This window comes from Hyperoodon ampullatus (genome assembly GCF_949752795.1).
Source record: "Hyperoodon ampullatus genome assembly, chromosome: 2".
Lineage (NCBI taxonomy): Eukaryota > Metazoa > Chordata > Mammalia > Artiodactyla > Ziphiidae > Hyperoodon > Hyperoodon ampullatus.
Window position 1 is genome coordinate 45,494,734 of NC_136915.1, and position 18,784 is coordinate 45,513,517.

At 40.5% G+C, this 18,784-nt stretch overlaps 1 protein-coding gene across 1 annotated transcript in view; it reads left to right on the top strand.

Moving 5' to 3' along the window:
• The window catches only part of SCP2 (sterol carrier protein 2), a gene marked incomplete at its 5' end in the record, with an annotated part of 163,474 nt that extends 152,842 nt beyond the window's left edge, over positions 1-10,632 (top strand). Inside the window, 2 exons of the mRNA XM_079696380.1 lie at positions 6,266-6,345; positions 9,485-10,632. Of these exons, the coding sequence (XP_079552506.1) occupies positions 6,266-6,345; positions 9,485-9,580 (176 nt within the window). The 3' untranslated portion in view covers positions 9,581-10,632. The remainder of the gene's footprint in view (positions 1-6,265; positions 6,346-9,484) is intronic.
• Positions 10,633-18,784: the final 8,152 nt, after the last annotated feature.

Here is an 18,784-nt window from a genome sequence, read left to right on the forward strand (position 1 = left end):
GTGCCAGTCCCATCCCACCTCCACTTCTCCTCCCCGCCACGTCCCACCTGATCATTCGGGGTTCCTCCCGTCCCCTTAGGTGTCCGTGGTTCCCCACCAGTGCCTGGTAGGTGCCCTAGTTGTGAGGAGACGCGAACTCCACGTCCTCCTACTCCTCCATCTTGACTCTGCCCCCAAGGAGATTTTTGAAGAAAAATTTTCCTGTTTTGTTGTTACTGTTTGTTTGTTTTGAAAGATTATATGCTTATGGAAACATATGGCAAATTTTCAGAAAAACCTTGCTCTCTGCATGTGGACTCTGGCAGCGAGCTCTCCCCACATTAGGTGCCCCATTCCATACCTGAAGGGATTTTACCCTGAATTTCTGCTGAAACTGATATTTGCTGGCAGCCAGGAGTGGCGTTGAAATACGGACTTACCAGTAAAAGCTACCGTGGGAAATTGCCAGCTCCTTTTACATCAGCCAACAAATGACCATTTGTTAGAGATCAGCTATGTTAAAGCATTAATAACCTGTCCTAGTTTGAACTGGCATCTTAAAGAGAATTGCTAGATCTTTTGACACGTCCATACTATTGAGAAGTTTACTTTCTGTTAACAAAGTAAGATTTACTTAAATGTATTTCATTTGCTTATATTCTAAGAGTTTGGTAATGATACAGATGGTTATATCAAGGACTTTTAGGCTTTGTGCATTTTTCCATAATCTTTTCTTGCTGCCTGGTGTTTCTCCATGAATTCCGCCCCTCCCTCTTCTCCTTTGAAATGACTCGCATATCTCCAGGAAGCCAACTTTAATTAATTTAACACAATATATTATTCTTTCATTCGTATATTCTTCCCTCTCGGCACCTGTTTGAGTTCTCAACCCTGCCCCTTAATGGGGAACATGATACAGAAAGCCTCAGAGTCTCTCATCCCCAAGGTACAGGGGAAAGAGCATAGCCTTTGGAGATACCGAAACCTGGGTTCAGACCTTGGCTCTGTCACTTACTAGGTATAAACCTTCCCTGAGTCCAGTTGTCTCATCTAGAAAATAGTGAGAATAATGTCTATCCATGGAGCTGTTGTGGGGATTAAATGAGATATAAGGTATGTAAAGCCCCTAGCATGGTAAGTGCTCAGTAAATCATTGCTTCCTCCCCAACCCCTATATTAAACATGAATTTTGCGTAAACACATTGGAATTGTCTGTGACTCCTCAAAAGGACTAGGGGAGCTGAGAAAGCATCTGGGATACATCAGATGCAGGTGAATTGGTGAAGGCTCAATTAAAACTGAGCTGTTGGGGCTTCCCTGGTGGCGCAGTGGTGAGAGTCTGCCTGCCGATGCAGGGGACATGGGTTCGTGCCCCAGTCCGGGAAGATCCCACATGCCACGGAACGGCTAGGCCCGTGAGCCATGGCCGCTGAGCCTGCGCATCCGGAGCCTGTGCTCCGCAATGGGAGAGGCCATAACAGGTTATGAGGCCATAACTGCCAAAAAAAAAAAAAAAAAACAAAAAAACTGAGCTGTTGAATGTTTGTATTCTTCCTATAACAGGGGGAAGCCATAGAGCTTAGGAGTTGGGAGTGTGGGCTTTGGCAGCAGGAATCTGCTTTCATACCTAGCTCAGCCACTTAGTAGCTGTGTGACCTTGGGCAAGTTGTTTGACCTCTCTGACCCTCATAGGGTTATTGTATGAGTCCAGGTATGTGAAGTAATCGGCATAGTGAGAGCTCAGTAAATGCTGATATAGTAACAGCAGCAGCAGCATTTATTTCCTAAAGTCACCTTTTTATTGACTATGAGTCCTTTTTTTGGCATATTAGGATCTAATCCAACTATGAATCAAGTCCAGTTATCTCAATTTGCTAGCTTCTTTTCTCCCTGCTCTTTGATGTTATATATCTACAAGAGAACTGGATTTTCTAGGTTGTAAATACCTTAATTTTTAAGACTTCAGACCTTTTTTCAAGTAATAAGAGAAAATTTTGTTACAGGCAAAGATGGAGTGGCTATTGAATCACAGTCTTTTTATGGGCTATCCCTGCATTCTAAGACATATAATAAAAACTTTAATTTTCATTCTTGTTTTTGTTACTTAATAATATAGGCATGCTGTACTTTCATAGTTTACCCCCATCTTAGGCCATTTGGGCTGCTATATCGAACATACCACAGTCTGGGTAGCTTATAAACAACAGAAATTTACTTCTCACAGCTCTGGTGGCTGGAAGTCCGAGATAAAGGCATCAGTATGGTCCCGTTTGGTGAGGGCCCTCTTCCTGGTTCATAGCCAGTGCCTTCTTGCTGTGGGCTTATATCATGGAAGGAGCTAGGGGTCTCTCTGGAGCCTCTTTATAAGGCATTAATCCCATTCATAAGGGCTCTACCCTCATGACCTTCCAAAGGCCCTCCCTACCAATACCATCACATCAGGCATTAGGATTTCAAAATACAAGTTTTGCGGGGGATGCAAACATTCAGACCATAGCAACACCTATCTTTTTTTTTAAGGCACAGATTATCTAACTTTTGGGCCATAATTTGACATTATTACTATTAGTGGTAGTAGTACTATTAGAATACTATTGTTATATTGATTGCCTGAAACACTGACTACTGAAAATTTTGATTTCTTGGTGAATTTTTCCTTTTGCACTTGTCCAAGCTGATTTAGCAATAAGATATTAGAGTCTTTGTGGTACGGCCTTTTTTGCATTATACTTTGGTTATACTACTAAAATTAATATTTTAAACCTATTTGCAGGGCAGGAATAGAGACACAGACGAAGAGAATGGACATGCAGACACCGGGGAGATGGGGAGGGTGGGAGATTAGGATTGACATATATACACTACCATGTGTAAAATAGTTAACTAGCTCGGTGCTTTGTGATGACCTAGATGGGTGGGATGGGGGGTGTGGGAGAGAGGTCCAAGAGGGAGGGGATATATGCATACATATGGCTGATTCACTTTGTTGTACAGCAGAAACTAACACAACATTATAAAGCAACTATACTCCAATAAAAAAATTAATATTTTTAAAACTTTGTTTTTATATAGTAATACATACTTAAGTGCAAAAAAATTGGGAAAGATAGAGAAACAAAATGAAAAAATTACTCTCCTATAATCCTACCATCTATATCAGGGGTTGACAAATTATGACCTGTGGGCCAAATTCATCCCGCCACCTGTTTTTTTTGGTTTTGTTTTGTGTAAAAGTTTTCTGAAGTCTAGCCTGTAAGAAAGGGCATGAATCTGTAGTGTACAGTCTGATAAATGTTAACAAATGAATACTTCTCCCAGATCAAGATGCATGTTGCCAGCACTGTAGAAACCTCCCTGACACCACCTCCCATCACTATCCACTCCCAAAAGGAGCCACTATTCCAAATTCTGTCACCATAGGTTGATATTATTTATTTTGGAAATTCATATAGATGGAACCATACAATATTTACTCTTTTAGATGTGGCTTCTTTCACTCAGCATTGTAAGATTTATTATATTGTTGCATGTAGCAGTAGTTCATTTTTACTATGTGAATACACCAGAATTTATTTATTCAGTTCATGGTTGCTGTATCTTTGCAGTTTTCCATTTTGTGGCCTTATGAATAAAGGTGTTATGAACATTCTCATATGTGTCTTTTAGTGGACACATGTACTTATTTCCATTTGGCATATAACCAGGGTAGAAATACTAAGTCATGAGCTACCATATAGCCAGTTTTTTTATATGGATATACTATTTTACAGTCTCTTCCATATTTTATGAGAGTTTCATTTGCTCCACATTTTTGACAGTACTTGGTAATGTCAGTTTTTTATTTTTTTTTAAGTCAGGTCCATTGAGGTATAATTTACATACAGTAAAATCTACCTTTTTTAGATGTACAATTCTGTGAATTTAGACAAATGCATACAGTTGTATAGCCACTACCAAAAATCAAGATACAGAATATTTCCAAAAAATGTCAGGGCTTCCCTGGTGGCTCAGTGGTTGAGGGTCTGCCTGCTAGTGCAGGGGATGCGGGTTCGCGCCCTGGTCTAGAAGGATCCCACATGCCGCGGAGCAACTAGGCCTGTGAGCCACAACTACTGAGCCTGCGCGTCTGGAGCCTGTGCTCCGCAACAGGAGAGGCCGTGATAGTGAGAGGCCCGTGCACCACGATGAAGAGTGGCCCCCGCTTGCCACAACTAGAGGAAGCCCTTGCACAGAAACAAAGACCCAACACAGCCAAAAATAAATAGATAGATAGATTAAAGTACCCTTAATTTAAAAAAAAAATGTTCTCATGTCCTCTCGTAGTCAAACCCCTTCTGTCACCCTCAGGCCCTGGCAACCCCTGATCTGATTTCTGTCCCTGTGGTTTCACTTTTTCCAGAATGTCATAAACTGCAAATGGAATCATACAGTATGCAGCTTTTTGAGCCTGTTTCTTTCATGTATTATCAGTAGTTTGTTCCTTTTTGTTGCTGAGTAGTTTATCCATTCACCAGCTGGAGTATATTTGGTTTTTTTCAGCTTTTGGCAATTTGAATAAAGCCACTATGAGCATCCACATACAGGTTTTTGTGTGGATTTATGTTTTCATTTCTCTTCGGTAAACACCTAAGAATGGGATTGGTAGGTCATATGGCATGTGTATGTTTAGCTTTCTAAGAAATGTCCAGACTGTTGTCTAAAGTGGCTGTACCGTTTTACAGTCCCCTCCAGCATTGTTCTGACCTGTTAGTTGCTCCTCATCCTCACCAGCACTGGGTATTATCTTTTGGGGTTTTTTTTTAAGCCATTCATTCTAGTAGGTATGTTGTAGTATCTCAACTGTACTTTTAATTTGCATTTTCCTGATGACTGATGGAATTGAACACTGTTTCATGTGCTTTTTTTGACCATTTGGAGATCTTTTGTATGTGCCTGTTTATGTTATTTGCCCACTTTTGTATTGAACTATCTAACCTTTTCTAATTGAGTGATAGGAGTTTTTTATATTTTCTGGATACAAATTCTCTGTTAGATCTGTGAGTTGCAAATATCTTATCCCTCTTGGTCTGCTACCTGTTTTGAAAATAGTTTTATTGGAATACAGCTACATTCATTTGTTTATGTATTCTCTATGGCTGCTCTTGTGCTACAGGTGCAGAGTTGAGTAGTTGCAGTAGAGACCTAGTGGCCTGCAAAGCCTAAAATATTTAGTGTCTGATCCTTTACAGAAAAAGTTTAACCCCTGATCTAGATAACTATTCATCTTCTAACAAATTACCACAAACTTAGTGGTTTAAAAAAACGCACACATTTATTTATTACCTCACAGCTTCTATGGGTAAGTTGGCTGAGGACAGCTTAGCTGGGTCCTCTGCATAGGGTGTCGCAGGCCATGGTCAGGGTGTTGGCCAGGGCTGAGCTCTCATCTAGAGACTTGACTGGGGAAGTGGTTCGTGTCCAAGTTCACTGATGTTGCTGGCAGAATTAATTTCCTTGTAGCTGTGAGAATGATAGCTTTAGCTTTTTACTGGTTATTGGTCAGAGTCTGCCCTCAGCTCCTAAAGGTCAGTACCCTGCCATGTAGCCCTCTCCATGTGCAGTATGCAGTTCACAGTATAGCAGCTAGCTTATTCAAGGCCAGCAGGAGAGTGAGAGAGAGCCAGCAAGACAGAGTCTTATACAGTGTAACAGAACACAGGAATGACAGCCCATCACCTTTGCCACATTCTGCAGGCTAGAAGCAAGTCACAGGTCCTGCCCACACTCGAGAGTAGGGGATTATACAAAGGCATGAATACCAGAAGGCAGGGATCACAGGGGTCACCTTAGAGTCTGTGTGCCACAGTAGCTATTATTAATATATTGGTCTCCAAGTTTACAGATGTTTTTCCTATACATACATAATTGAATATCTGTTTTTAAGCAAAACTTGGGTCCATTCTTACAGTTTGTTTTGTAACTGGCTTATATAACAGTATCATGAAGAGTATAACATAAATATCTTTCCAGGTCAATAAAATGTAGATCCACATCATCTAATGACTGCATTGTATCCCATTATATGAATATACCATGATTTATTTAATAAATTCCCTCTTGTTAAATATTGAGGTTGCTTGTGATTTATGTCACATTTCACCAGGCTGCCATAGAGTGTATGTGAGTGCCCATTTGCCCACACTAATTCTGGATGTGATTCTGTTGCAGTCAGTGGCTTTTGACTAAAATGTATACATGAAACTGAACACTCCCCTTTTCTCCTTCCTTCTGCATGTCTCTGTTTTAGATAAGAAGGCCGACTGCACAATTACAATGGCTGACTCAGATTTACTGGCTTTGATGACTGGTAAAATGAATCCTCAGTCGGTAAGTATGATGGCGCTTATATCCTTTTCTTAGGTGGGTTTTAGCCCGTTTCACTTCATCACCTACCTCAACCTCATCCCATAAAGTGAAAAGTGGTCAAACCCACAAAACTCAGTGTTCCCCAAATGTTCACTTAACAAATGACAAACAGTTGTGAAGCTAATGATGTGCCAGACAATGCCCTGTGTGCTGGAAATGTCCAGATGTAGAAGAAATAGTTCCCATGCTCAGGGCGTCCACAATTTGGTACAAGACAGGTCTGCAAAAGAGTAAGTGCAGGGCTTCCCTGGTGGTGCAGTCGTTAAGAATCTGCCTGCCAATGCAGGGGACACGGGTTTGAGCCCTGGTCCGGGAAGATCCCACATGCTGTGGAGCAACTAAGCCCGTGCGCCACAACTACTGAGCCTGCACTCTAGAGCCCATGAGCCACAGCTACTGAGCCCATGCACCACAGCTACTGAAGCCCGCATGCCTAAAGCCCGTGCTCTGCAATAAGAGAAGACACCGCAATGTAAAGCCCACGCACCGCGACGAAGAGTAACCCCCGCTCACTGCAGCTAGAGAAAGCCTGCACACAACAACAAAGACCCAATGCAGCCAAAAATAAATTAATTAAAAAAAAAAAACTTAAAAGAGTAAGTGCAGCCAAATATCCAAGGTGCCCCACCTTACTTGTGGTCAGGGAGGGTGGAGGAAGGAGAAGCCACATCTTCCCGGGCCATCAGAGAAGGCTTCACAGAGGAAACAATGCTTGGCTGAGTCCTGGGAGTGATTAGGAGTTAGCAGTGCACAGATGGAGAGTAGGAGCCATCAGATAGAAGGAGGGACGGGTGTGAACAAAGGCATGATCTTGTACATTTTGTGTCTTTGCCCGTGCTCTTTTTCTTTGCCTGAGCTGTCCTTCCTTGACAAACTCCTTGCCTTTCAAAATGAACTTAGATGTTATGTCCAAAGACCTCCTACCACATTGTTGGGGAGCTGTAGTCAGTCCCTCTTCTGGGCCACTTACTGGACTGCTAGCCTGGCACTTGTCTCATTATACTAGTCATAATGTGCCTATCTCTTCCCTATTAGATTGTGTGTATCTCAAGGGAACAAAGCACATCTTGTTCATCTTTGTGTCTCCAGAACTTAGCATGATGCCTTGTGCTTTTGGGTTTTCACAATTAATTTGCATTTGTCTAAGATGTATTTATGCCTTGTATAGATTTTCCAGGCCCTCAGATTGTCAAGGGTCTTCTTATACTCTTTAGTTGTACAGTGTTGAACAGACTTGGTATACATTATCCATAGATAACACAAAGGAAGCTAAAATGCTGCTTTCCACCGTAACCTTATTTTTTTGTTGTTGCGTCAGCCTGATTTGTTTTAGGTCTTGTTCCTGTGGTACCCTCGTAATTTGAAAGATTGGATAAAACAACTAAATCTGACTCCTACTCGTATTCCTTTTAAAAATGCTTTTTCTAAGCAACTAAGCATATTTCAGCTGATGTGTCAACAAGTGAGAGACTTGCATCTGTGATGTTTCAACTGAATACACACCATTGACATTGACATTTCCACCCACTGCGCCCTCTCCAAAAGTCTGGACAGAACAGAGGCCACCAATCTCGGAGCTGGCCGACGTCCTCCTTCCCACCCACCGCTGCTTATTCCACGGTGCACACCATGCACTTCCTTGGCAGTGTGGTCAGGCTTCGCACTCAGCTGCCCTCGTTCTCTCAGTTTATCTGTTTACTACCCATTTTGGGGAGTGAAGTGTCAGCTTACTCTTCCTGAACACCTGTTAGCACCCAAAGGAATTAAAGATAAAAATAGGAGACGTTTCTGTTAATGTGCTAATGGCCTTCCCTTATGCTCAGTAGAAGATTTGACTGGAAACCATTAAATGCAGTGGAAATTATAATTTCAGTGTTTGGCTGCAGTTGAAACAAAGCAATGTGATCTCCAGCAGAAAGCACATGAAGAACGCCTTAGGGGCCAGATTTAAATGACTCTTATGTTCGGATTCTCTAAAAAGTGAAGACTCATTTTTCCCTATAGTAATTATTAAATGAAAAGTCATTTCCTCTTTTAATTAAGAAAAGGGAAATATGGTGAGTTTCTCTTCTAGGTACTACTGGTCCATATTTTTAAAGGACATATGTTAAATATATTGTGTTCTGAGACACCTGACCTTAAAGTCATCAGACAGAAGGCTGTGTGCCATATAGAAAGAAATATTTAGTTTGTCCAGACAGAGGAGAAAAAAAAAAGGAATTAGTCACCCTCACCAGAAGGTGTAGAGAAAGCAGAGCTCTGAGATTTCCTATGGATGAGGCAGAAGAGTCCCTCACTTCTTAACGAATATACTTGTTAGGAAACTAAGACTACCAGGACTTTTCCTGTAGCTTTTCCTTATTTTAAGAATTGAGTTGAAAGACCGAGATCGTAGCAGGGAAATAATGCTATGTTCCCAATTTTGCTATTTCTTTAAAGTTTTCCTGGGATTTTGTTACATGATAAATTTAGCAAACATCATGTGATCTAATCCCAGGCAGTTGTTAAATGGAACAAACTGTGGCTCTGCACTTGGGATTGGTTTGATTCTTCTTACTGAGCCAAAGATTAACACAGGCACCTCAGTCTCAGCAGTCTGCCTGGCCTCCCTCTGTAGGGAATAAATCTTTATCATGTAGACCAAAAAAGGGAGAAAAATGGTGACATTTCATCTGCATGGTATTGAATCCCAAGAGTTCATAAGTGTGTTATGCATGTGCTTTTTCTCCCTGCTAGCAGACCCACTGAACAAATGTGTAATGTTTTTAAACAAAATCGGTCTAGTATGAATCCACTCTGCCTAATATTTGGAAAATGTACCACCTTTGAGGAAGGCAGGTAAAGGCAGACTCAATTTTTAAGAGAACACATTTGGGAAAGATGTGCCTTTTGACAGCTCTGTGTAAAGCATGACTTTTACAGATTCGTCCTTTTGAAGACTCTGGTTCTGAATCTATTCCTGAAAGCCAAGTTTCATATTTTGAAGAAAGTTTAAGAGACCTGGATAAATAAATCATCTCAGGGCTGGATAGTCTAGAAATATTAGCAGTCTCAAAACAAAAAACACCAAATGATAAATTTTCTTTCTTCTTCCTCACAGGCCTTCTTTCAAGGTAAATTGAAAATCACTGGCAACATGGGGCTGGCTCTGAAGTTACAAAATCTTCAGCTTCAGCCAGGCAAAGCTAAGCTGTGAAGAACTCTCTTTGCCTACCTTTGAAAATCAAGATGAGATATATAGATATATATCCATATATTTCATTGTCAGAACTTAGATTGAAACTACACATTGGCAAATAGCTTATTTGTTTTTAAATGGGTGTGACCAACCAATCCTGTTTTTCGTAAGCTCTGGGTGAATAGAACCTGATGGTGTACTACTGCTTTGCTGAATTGCATACAACTGTGCATTACAAAGTTAATATGGTAATTATGGTTTGGGGTAAAATTGAGTTTTAGAATAAAATTAGGAATAGCAAAATCCAAAAACTATGTAAACAAAAGCTCTCATTTTGCTTATAAAGTATATTTGAGGATTATTCTGCTGAAGATTCAATTTAAGTTTTCCTTGGGAGAACTAGGGAACAAACAGAATACAAGTAGCTGGCCAGTAATTAGTGTTGTGCACTTAATGACCTTAATCTGTTTTCCATTGATAATTTTTAAAATTCTGTACTGGGATGTTTTTTTAAAAAAATCTTTACAGTTTTGCATTTCATGCCAGCAAAACAGTATTTTCTTCCCAAATCAAAGAAATATGATCAAAGCTTGGGAGAAAAAATATATAGCTGAACACAGGCCTATTTTTTAAAACAAAAATATTTTTAAGTGAGTTTCCTTCTTGGAAAAAAATCAATGTATTAGAATCATAAAACACTGTTGAAAATAATTGAACAAATAAAGTTTGCTTTGAGATGCACAGTTTTCAAATTATAATCTCGTATTAATTTAATTTGTAAAACTCTCCTTCCTTGTTATAATTTTCCCTTTTCATATGTTTAGTTTAACAAGCCACATTTAATTTACCTTCCTAGTTTCTTTTTTATTCAATTTAAAGGAATATTGCTTTTTATTCCTTTTTTTTAAAGGTAAATTTCATATCAGACTTTGGCATGTGATGTGTTTTCCCTACTTTTACCTTCCTAGTTTTTCTAATGCTAACGTCATTTCTAATAACTCAGTAAGATATGGGGTAAAATAATGTTTTTGGAAGAATGTTTAATAGAAAATTAAAACAGCTCTTCCTCATCTCCTTTGTTTTTATTGTGTATGTTCTTTTTGTTCAGGGTTTTCTAAATGATGGAGAGTAAGAGAAACATTGGGGATTTACAGTCTGTGTTATCTAGACTACTATCTACTGGTTACTTTGGCATAATCAATCACTAACTCTTGATTAGGGAGGTGCTGTGTTGCGGTGGAAAGAGCACTTGACTAGGAGCCAGGAGTCTTGTTTTTCTTAGGCAAATAAGTAACTGTCTGCTAGCTTGTTTGCTAACTGTTTGCTAGCCTGTTTGCTAACCTGTTGAAAGAGAGCATTTAAGATGGTCTTTAAGGTCCCTTCTGTTTTGATAATCCTGTGAGTCTACTCAGAGCCCAGTAGAACTGTTTGGGAGTTATCCAGGTCCCACCTTTCTGCTGTGAACACGTTTACTTCACCCAAAGGTGGTCAGAGGTAAAAAGCCAGGTGGTTTCATTTTGCTTGTTTAGATGTTTGGAGCCTCTACTAATCAAATCAGGACTGTGGATCTGATCCCCCTAGGCCATTTAGCTTTGCATGTTCTGTGACCAGCAGAACAGCATTTGAGGATGGGACAAGATGGTAAATTAAGGCAGTATAAGTTGATCTCAAGTCCCATAAAATCAGTTCAGAACACAGACTTCCTAATCATAGAGGCTTTTTACTCTGAGAAGGAAAAAGACTTCAAGAAAAAAGTTCCAACAACATGTCTGATGTATTTGTAGTTTGGATTTGCTGCATTTTTCTGCCTTCACTTGTCCCAGATAGCAGGAGATGTTTGTTTTAGGCTTTAGGATGAACCTGAAAAAAACAAAAACAAACAAAAAAAGAAAAACAAAAACTTGTTCTTGGGGTAGGGATGTATATAAATACAATTATAAATACATATATAAATGTATATAAATACATATATAAATACAATTTATATGTATAATAGAAAAATACTTAATGATAAAAATATAGTAGCAGTTTAATTTCTAGGGAAGCATCATGGTTTGGAGGAAGGAGGTTAACAGGTCTGGGTTAAAACTGATACTGTTACTGGTTTTGCTACTTGCGCAGCTTGAGCCTCAGTTGCCTGATCTGGAATAATATTGACCTCCTAGGATTATTGAGAATCTAGAGAGGTAACATATGTAAAGTACCTAAATTAGTGTTAGGTGTACATCATAGTCATTCTTAGTCCCTTACTGGAAATGTGAGTTCCCTTCCTCTCCCACCTTTTGTCTCTGTGATATGTGATAAGATGTCTGTAGTGTGTTTGTTTTTTTTTTATGTCCCACTTTTTGAGTCTTTTCTCATTTGTTCATTCACTGAACAAATATTTCTTAAGTGCCTATCATATATTGGGTACCATATTTAGGGTAATGCTAAGCACTGGAGACAGCAGTGAGCTCCTCAGTCAAATCAAAGAGATGAATAATTATTACAGACTGATGTGCCATGCAGGAGATGGGCAGAGTGCTGTCATGGAAAGTCATAGTGACTTTGACTCACTATGATACAGTGGTTAAGGGAGACATCTCTGAGGAGGTAATATATAAGCTGAGATCTATAGGTTGAGGAATGAACCATGCAAAGAACCATGCAGGAAAGGGAGAAAGACACCTGGCTTGTTCTAGAAATTTCAAGAGGGGCAATGTGAGTGGAATATAATGACCCAGAAGGACAGGCCCAAGATGAGGCTGGATAGATACACAGGAGCCAGTTATATTGGAATCTGTTCATTACGGTAAGGCATTTGTATTTCATTCTTAGTGCATTTGGGAGCTGTTGAAGGTGTAGCTTTACATGTGTTTCTTTCTCACTCATGCTGCATACCCACTTCACCTTCATATCCTAAGTCTAGAACCCAGGCTAATGAAGCGCTTCTGTCTGGAGCACTGCTCCCATTTCATTGTCCAAAGAAAGTCACATGCCTCACCTAACTTCACTATCTTACCATGTATCAGAAGAAGAGAATGGAGTTGGATTATTTCTGAAGGAACTGATGACCATCACAGAAGGGCTCTAGGCAGGGGAATGGAATAATTTAAACTGTCACTGTAGCTGCTGTGTGGAGAATGTACTGGGCGTACAGGGCTGGAGAATGGAAGGTGCAAGAAGATGGTGTCCTGGAATAGGGTGTCAGTGGTGGACTTAGATGTGGAAATTAGGCAGAGGTAGAGCTGACAGAACTTGGTGACTGGATATAGGGGCAAGAATGGCTTCCAGTGACTGGCCAGGTGAATGGTGGGTCATGACTGGAATGAGGAGGGGACAGCAGGTTTTAGGGAGAGTGGTTGAAATAATAAGCTCCACTTTTGAACTTGTTAACTTTGAGATGCCTGAAAAGATTTCCAGGTGGAGATATCAAGGAGGCAGCTGCATTTACAAGACTGGAGCTCAGAGGTGGGGTCAGCTTACAGATGCACTTTTGGAAGTCCTGAGCATATGGGTGGTAGTTAAAGCCACAGGAATGGATGGTGTTACCTGGGGAGGGAAGAAGGGGGATTAGAGTACGCCTTGAGGAACCCCAGCTGTTAGAGATCAGGTAGAGGAGGAGGATCTGGCGAGGGGTATGAGGACAAAGGACTAAAGAGGTGGAGGAAATTTTCCTGAGAAAAGATACAGCCTAAAAGTGGCAGTGGTCAACTGTGTCCTGTGCTGCTTGTGAGGTCAGTTAGGATGATGTCTGAAAAGTGTCTACTGGATTAAATTTGGCAACATGGAAGTCATTGGTGATTACTACAAAATCACTTTCAGTGCTGGATTGGAATTGGTTTCATAAAGAGCTACAAAACACAAGAACAGAAAAGTTCCATTTGGTAGTGATATGTTCAGTTTCCAAGTGATTAGTACAGAGCAAGCACATTAGCTAATACTTTTAGTTCTAGATTAGGTCATCTTGCACATGCTGTTCTCTGTGCCCACCCTCACCATTCTCTCCCTGCTGCCTGCCACCTTATCCACTTGGCAAATTCCTTTTCATCCTTTTCATGCCTTAGCTTTCAGGAAGTTGTCCCTCTTTGCCACACACACACACACACAAAACAAAAAAACAAACACTACGTAATCATTCCTTTGTAGTAATATGTTTCTGTCTCCTACCGAACAGAGAGCTCCTTAAGGGCAGGGACTGCATTTCATGCGTCCATTTTGATACCCCTGGTGCAAAGTCTTGGCTTACTGTCATAAAGTGAATGAATGAGATAAGCTGAATAACAATTTCATATTCACAGGGGGCTTTTCTGAAGATAGGAACCTCATCATAGCAATGCATTCTCTATGACAATGACCTTCTGTTGCCCCGATGTTGAAGGAGAACATTAAAAATTCCTCTTTAGCCGGACTTATCTTGCTATTTTTTTTTTTTTAAGAATCAATTTTATTTATTTATTTTTGGTTGTGTTGGGTCTTCGTTGCTGCATGCAGGCTTTCTGTAGTTGCGGTGAGCGGGGGCTACTCATTGCGGTGGCTTCTCTTGTTGCAGAGCACGGGCTCTAGGCACGCAGGCTTCAGTAGTTGTGGCACGTGGGATCAGTAGTTGTGACCCGCGGGCTCTAGAGGACAGGCTCAATAGTTGTGGTGCACAGTCTTAGTTGCTCCGCGGCATGTGGGACCTTCCCGGACCAGGGCTCGAACCCGTGTCCCCTGCACTGGTAGGCAGATTCTTAACCACTGCACCACCAGGGAAGTGCTATCTTGCTATTTCTTTGAAAATATTTGCAGCTTCTCAGAATAGTCTTTCAATTTAAGATTGAAGCAGCCTGAAGTAATCAGAAAAGTCAGTTTATTTGTTGTTTTATTACATGTTTGTAAAAAACAAAGTGGCCTAGTTGGTTCTGGGTACATTAAAATCATTAGTCTTCTTGCTGTACTTGTCCAGATGAATTAAAAATCTCAGGTTTCTGTAATCCTTGTTGCATATGTAGAAGAACAGTAAATGGAGCACATGATTAGGAAGTTGAGTGTGGAGGTGACGGAGGAGTCACTGAGGTGGGATCAGAAGAATCTCAGATCAGGTCCTGTCTGCCTCCTGGAAGCTAAGTTAGGACAAGGCTTTAAGCTTCGTCAGACTTTAGTTTCTTCCTCTGCACAAGGGGGACACTGTTCATATTTTTAAAAATAGTCTCATTAGACTGTGAACACCTTGAGGGCAGAAACTGTTATTCACCTCTGTCTCTAGTATTAATACCATGTCTACCAAAGTAAGCATCAGCAAAGTTTTCTCAGACAAATGAGGAGTAGACAACAATCCATTAAAGTTCTTTTAAAATTGTAATATACCTTGTAAAAGGTTCAGTTACATATAAACATAAACTCCTTCTGTTTTCTTCATCTGTGTCACCCTAGAAAAAAGAAACATGAAGTTAAATCCTGTAAGTAACCACTTTATCTTCTGAAACTTTAGCAGTTAGAGAAAATAATACATTTAGAGCAGCCTGGTATAGTGGGAAAACTTGGGGCCTATCAGATGAGGGTTTTGGTCCTAGCTCTGGCACTTAAACATTGGGACCTTCCTTGAGCTGGTAATGACTCTGAGCCTGTTTCTCACTCTGTAAAAAGAGAATAATAATGCCTACCTTGCTGGTTGTGAGGATTAGCAATTGTAGCTGTAAAGTGTCACGTACTCAATAGATGGTGCCTAATGTTATTTGAGAAATTTTTTTAACATGAATGAATTTATTCATTGGAACATTTTGTGATAATCCTTTGAGTTCAGATAATCAGCTAACTTCAGGATTGGGGACAATTTTCATTCCTCGTTGACTGTCATCTTACATTTTTCTCAAGATTCATTAAAATTTAATAGTCTCTGTAACTGAGTGAAATATAGGATTATGTAGACTTTCAGAAGGTTTGCATTTCATCCAAAGATTACAGTTCTAGCTGTCCATGGCATGGCTGCTTTTTGAACACAAAGAAGTTGCTTGATTTTGTTGACTGGGGGAAAAAAGGGTAATCAGCCAGATTGTACCTCTGGGTAACTTACTCTGTGGGATTGAGTTTGTTTAGAGACTTACTCTGGGATTAAGTTTGTTTAGAGACCACACTGATGTGAATTAGGAACTTTGGGTATACTACTAAATAGCTAATGAGGGCCCTGAAAGATTTATGTGCTATCAGGAACCACAGCCATGTCTGGCCAAATTTTAGAGTTTTTCTCAATAGAGAGTTACAAAATCTACTGGAAAGGTCCAGTATTAATATCTATCTGGAGACTGCTGCAAACAAACAGCTCTTTAGTTCTTGGTAAGAACAGAGACTATTGGGCCAGATTTCTGGCCCTTAAGAAATGTGGTGTCTGATTCCATTTGGCAGGAAGTTTAATCTGGTACGGAAACCTTAGCCAGACTTCTTGGAGAAATATTTTTTTAATGTAACATATCCAAAACTTATTGCAAAAAGCAATGTCCACTTAGTCTATCCTATTAATAATCATTTAAATACTTTGTAAATATTCACAGTGCTGTTTTCAGCAACATCTAGTAAATGCTTGACCTTTTAGTTCCTGAATTTGTTGTGGCCATAAACTTTTATGTAAAATTGGGGGAAATTCATTGTAGTCTGCTGTTTATTTAAGCTGCAGGCAGAGAAGCAGTAAGTGCTACAGATTTCTGATCAACTACCAAACAGTGGTAGGTTTTCTTTTTCTTTGCAAGTTATTGTATAACTCACTTTTTAGAATATGGCACCTTCTGTAGTGTACAGAACACTTGGTTCAAGATTAAACACCTCATTTAGAACTGGAATATATGGACACGAATTTTGGACAGGAAGGCGGAGCATTATAAGAGAACGGCTGACTTAGGCAGGCTGAAAGGAGCCTTCCCCTTGGCAAAATGATACCCAAGGGCAGGGGGTGATAACAGTTTACAAATATTTGAGAGGTGCAAAGACCAAAGGGGGAGGGGATTATTTTGCTTAGTTATTAGAAGTAATGAGAAGAAATATAGAAAGGAAAATTTCAGACTGACAATCAGTTGAATTTCCTGACAGTAAAAATTGGTCATGAGAGGACTGAACGCTCCAACCACAGAGAAGATCCTAAACGAATCTGGCAAAGCAGGGCATTTCATTGCGGAAGATGTACCTCAACAGTGGCCGAAGGAGCATCTGAATGGGAGGAAATATTTTATTGACAGGCACTCTTGAGGATTTCTCTTTATCCCCTGTATCAAAATCTTTTTTCTTCTGTGTGTCAGAAAGAAGACTTCGATATCTTTTTATACTTACTTGTTTATACCCTGACGGGTTCCCTGACTTACTAGATACCTTCGGAAGAAACAGAAAGAAATGAGTATTCAGAAGCTTTTAAGTTTTCACGATGTAAAAGCAGCCTGAATTTTTGTTTGTTCTTTTCTTTTTTTTTAGTCTGTTTTTTATTTAGCTTGAGGTAGTAGAATCTGAAAGCCACCAAATGGTAGCTGCAGTGTAGGAGACACCTCTCACTGGAGTTGGAACCAGAAGGCCTGCGTTTGAATCCTGGCTCAAGTACATACTCATTAGCTGGTCACCTGAGCAAGTTCCTTAGCCTCCCTGAGCATCAATTTCCTAAAATAAGGGGGCAATGATCCCATCATGCTTGGGAAGATTAAGTGAAACGATGTGTAGGAGAATGCTGCTGTACAATGAACCAGTTCTAGTTGTGTTTATGTTTGTTTTTTTAATTGCTACTGTGACAAATTACCACAAACTTAGTGGCTTAACTTCTTACCTGGAGGTTCTGGGAGAGAATCTGCTTCCACGCTCATTCAGGATGTTGGCAGAATTCAGTTGCATGCGGCTGTGGGACTGAAGTCCCGGTATCCTTGCTGGCAGCCAGGGGTAGTTCTCAGCTTCTAGAGGCTGCCTGTATTTCCTGCATCTTTAAAGCTAGTCAAGTCCTCACATTTCAGATCTCTCTAACCTCCCCTTCTGCCTCATCTACCTCCAGCCAGAGAAAGTTCTCTGGTTTTTATTTATTTATTTATTTATTTTTGCTGTGTTGGGTCTTCGTGTCTGTGCGAGAGCTTTCTCTAGTTGTGGCAAGCAGGGGCCACTCTTCATCGCGGTGCGCGGGCCTCTCACTACCGTGGCCTTTCTTGTTGCGGAGCACAGGCTCCAGACGCGCAGGCTCAGTAGTTGTGGCTCATGGGCCTAGTTGGTCTGCGGCATGTGGGGTCCTCCCAGACCAAGGCTCGAACCCATGTCCCCTGCATTAGCAGGCAGATTCTCAACCACTGCGCCACCAGGGAAGCCCAGTTCTCTGTTTTTAAGAGCTCATGTGATTAGGTTAGAACCACCTGGTTAATCCGGGATGATCTCCCTATTTTAAGGTCCATAACCTTAATTACATCTGCAAAATCTCTTTTGTCATATAATGTAACTGTTCACAGGCTCTAGGGATTAGGGTTTGGACATCTTTGGGGGTTCATTCTGCCTACTACAATGATGGTATTTTAGGGCTAGAAAGGGACCTTACAGAACATGAGATGGGGTTCTTGCCCTGGAGGGTTTATAATCCAGGGGGAAAGAGATGAGAAATATAATATTCAGCAAGAAAAGTCCGATAATGAAGAATTTGTATGGGATGTTATAGGAGCCCAGAAGACTTTTTCTGTACCTAATTTAGCCTGTGGTTTTTTCATCATGCCCTGCTTGTTCTTTGATCTCATTTATCAAGATCCTTCAGATGGAATCCATATACACAGAACACCACCATGCAATTTGATTTCTGAATGTCCAGAAAATTAAGCTGCTGCCATAGCTCAGTATTTGGGACTCTGCTACTTAATAAGGAAAGGTCTTGAGCCCTTGAGGTCTTGAGTAAGAGGAGTTATTTTCTTCTCTGATGATGAAGTATAACACCACCTTATCTCCCCTTATCTTGTCCCTTATCCCCGATTTTTCCTCATCAGACCCCCCTTTGAGAGCCTTCCTGTCCCTCACTCCTAGGTCTTTCCGTCCGTGTATGTCTTTACTCTTACCCTCTTTTGAGTTTTCTTGTTTCGTATTGTTTTGAAATAGAAGGCACTTACCTGGGGCAATGCAAAGGTTTCTGTTTAATTCTTGTCACTTGTCATTTCTGCTTTAATAATGTTCCGTGGATGTTCAGTCAGAGCTCGGTGATAGTTTTGTAGTAATAGCAGCTGCCATTTATTGAGCACTGGCCATGTGCCAGGTGCTGTGCAGAGTCCT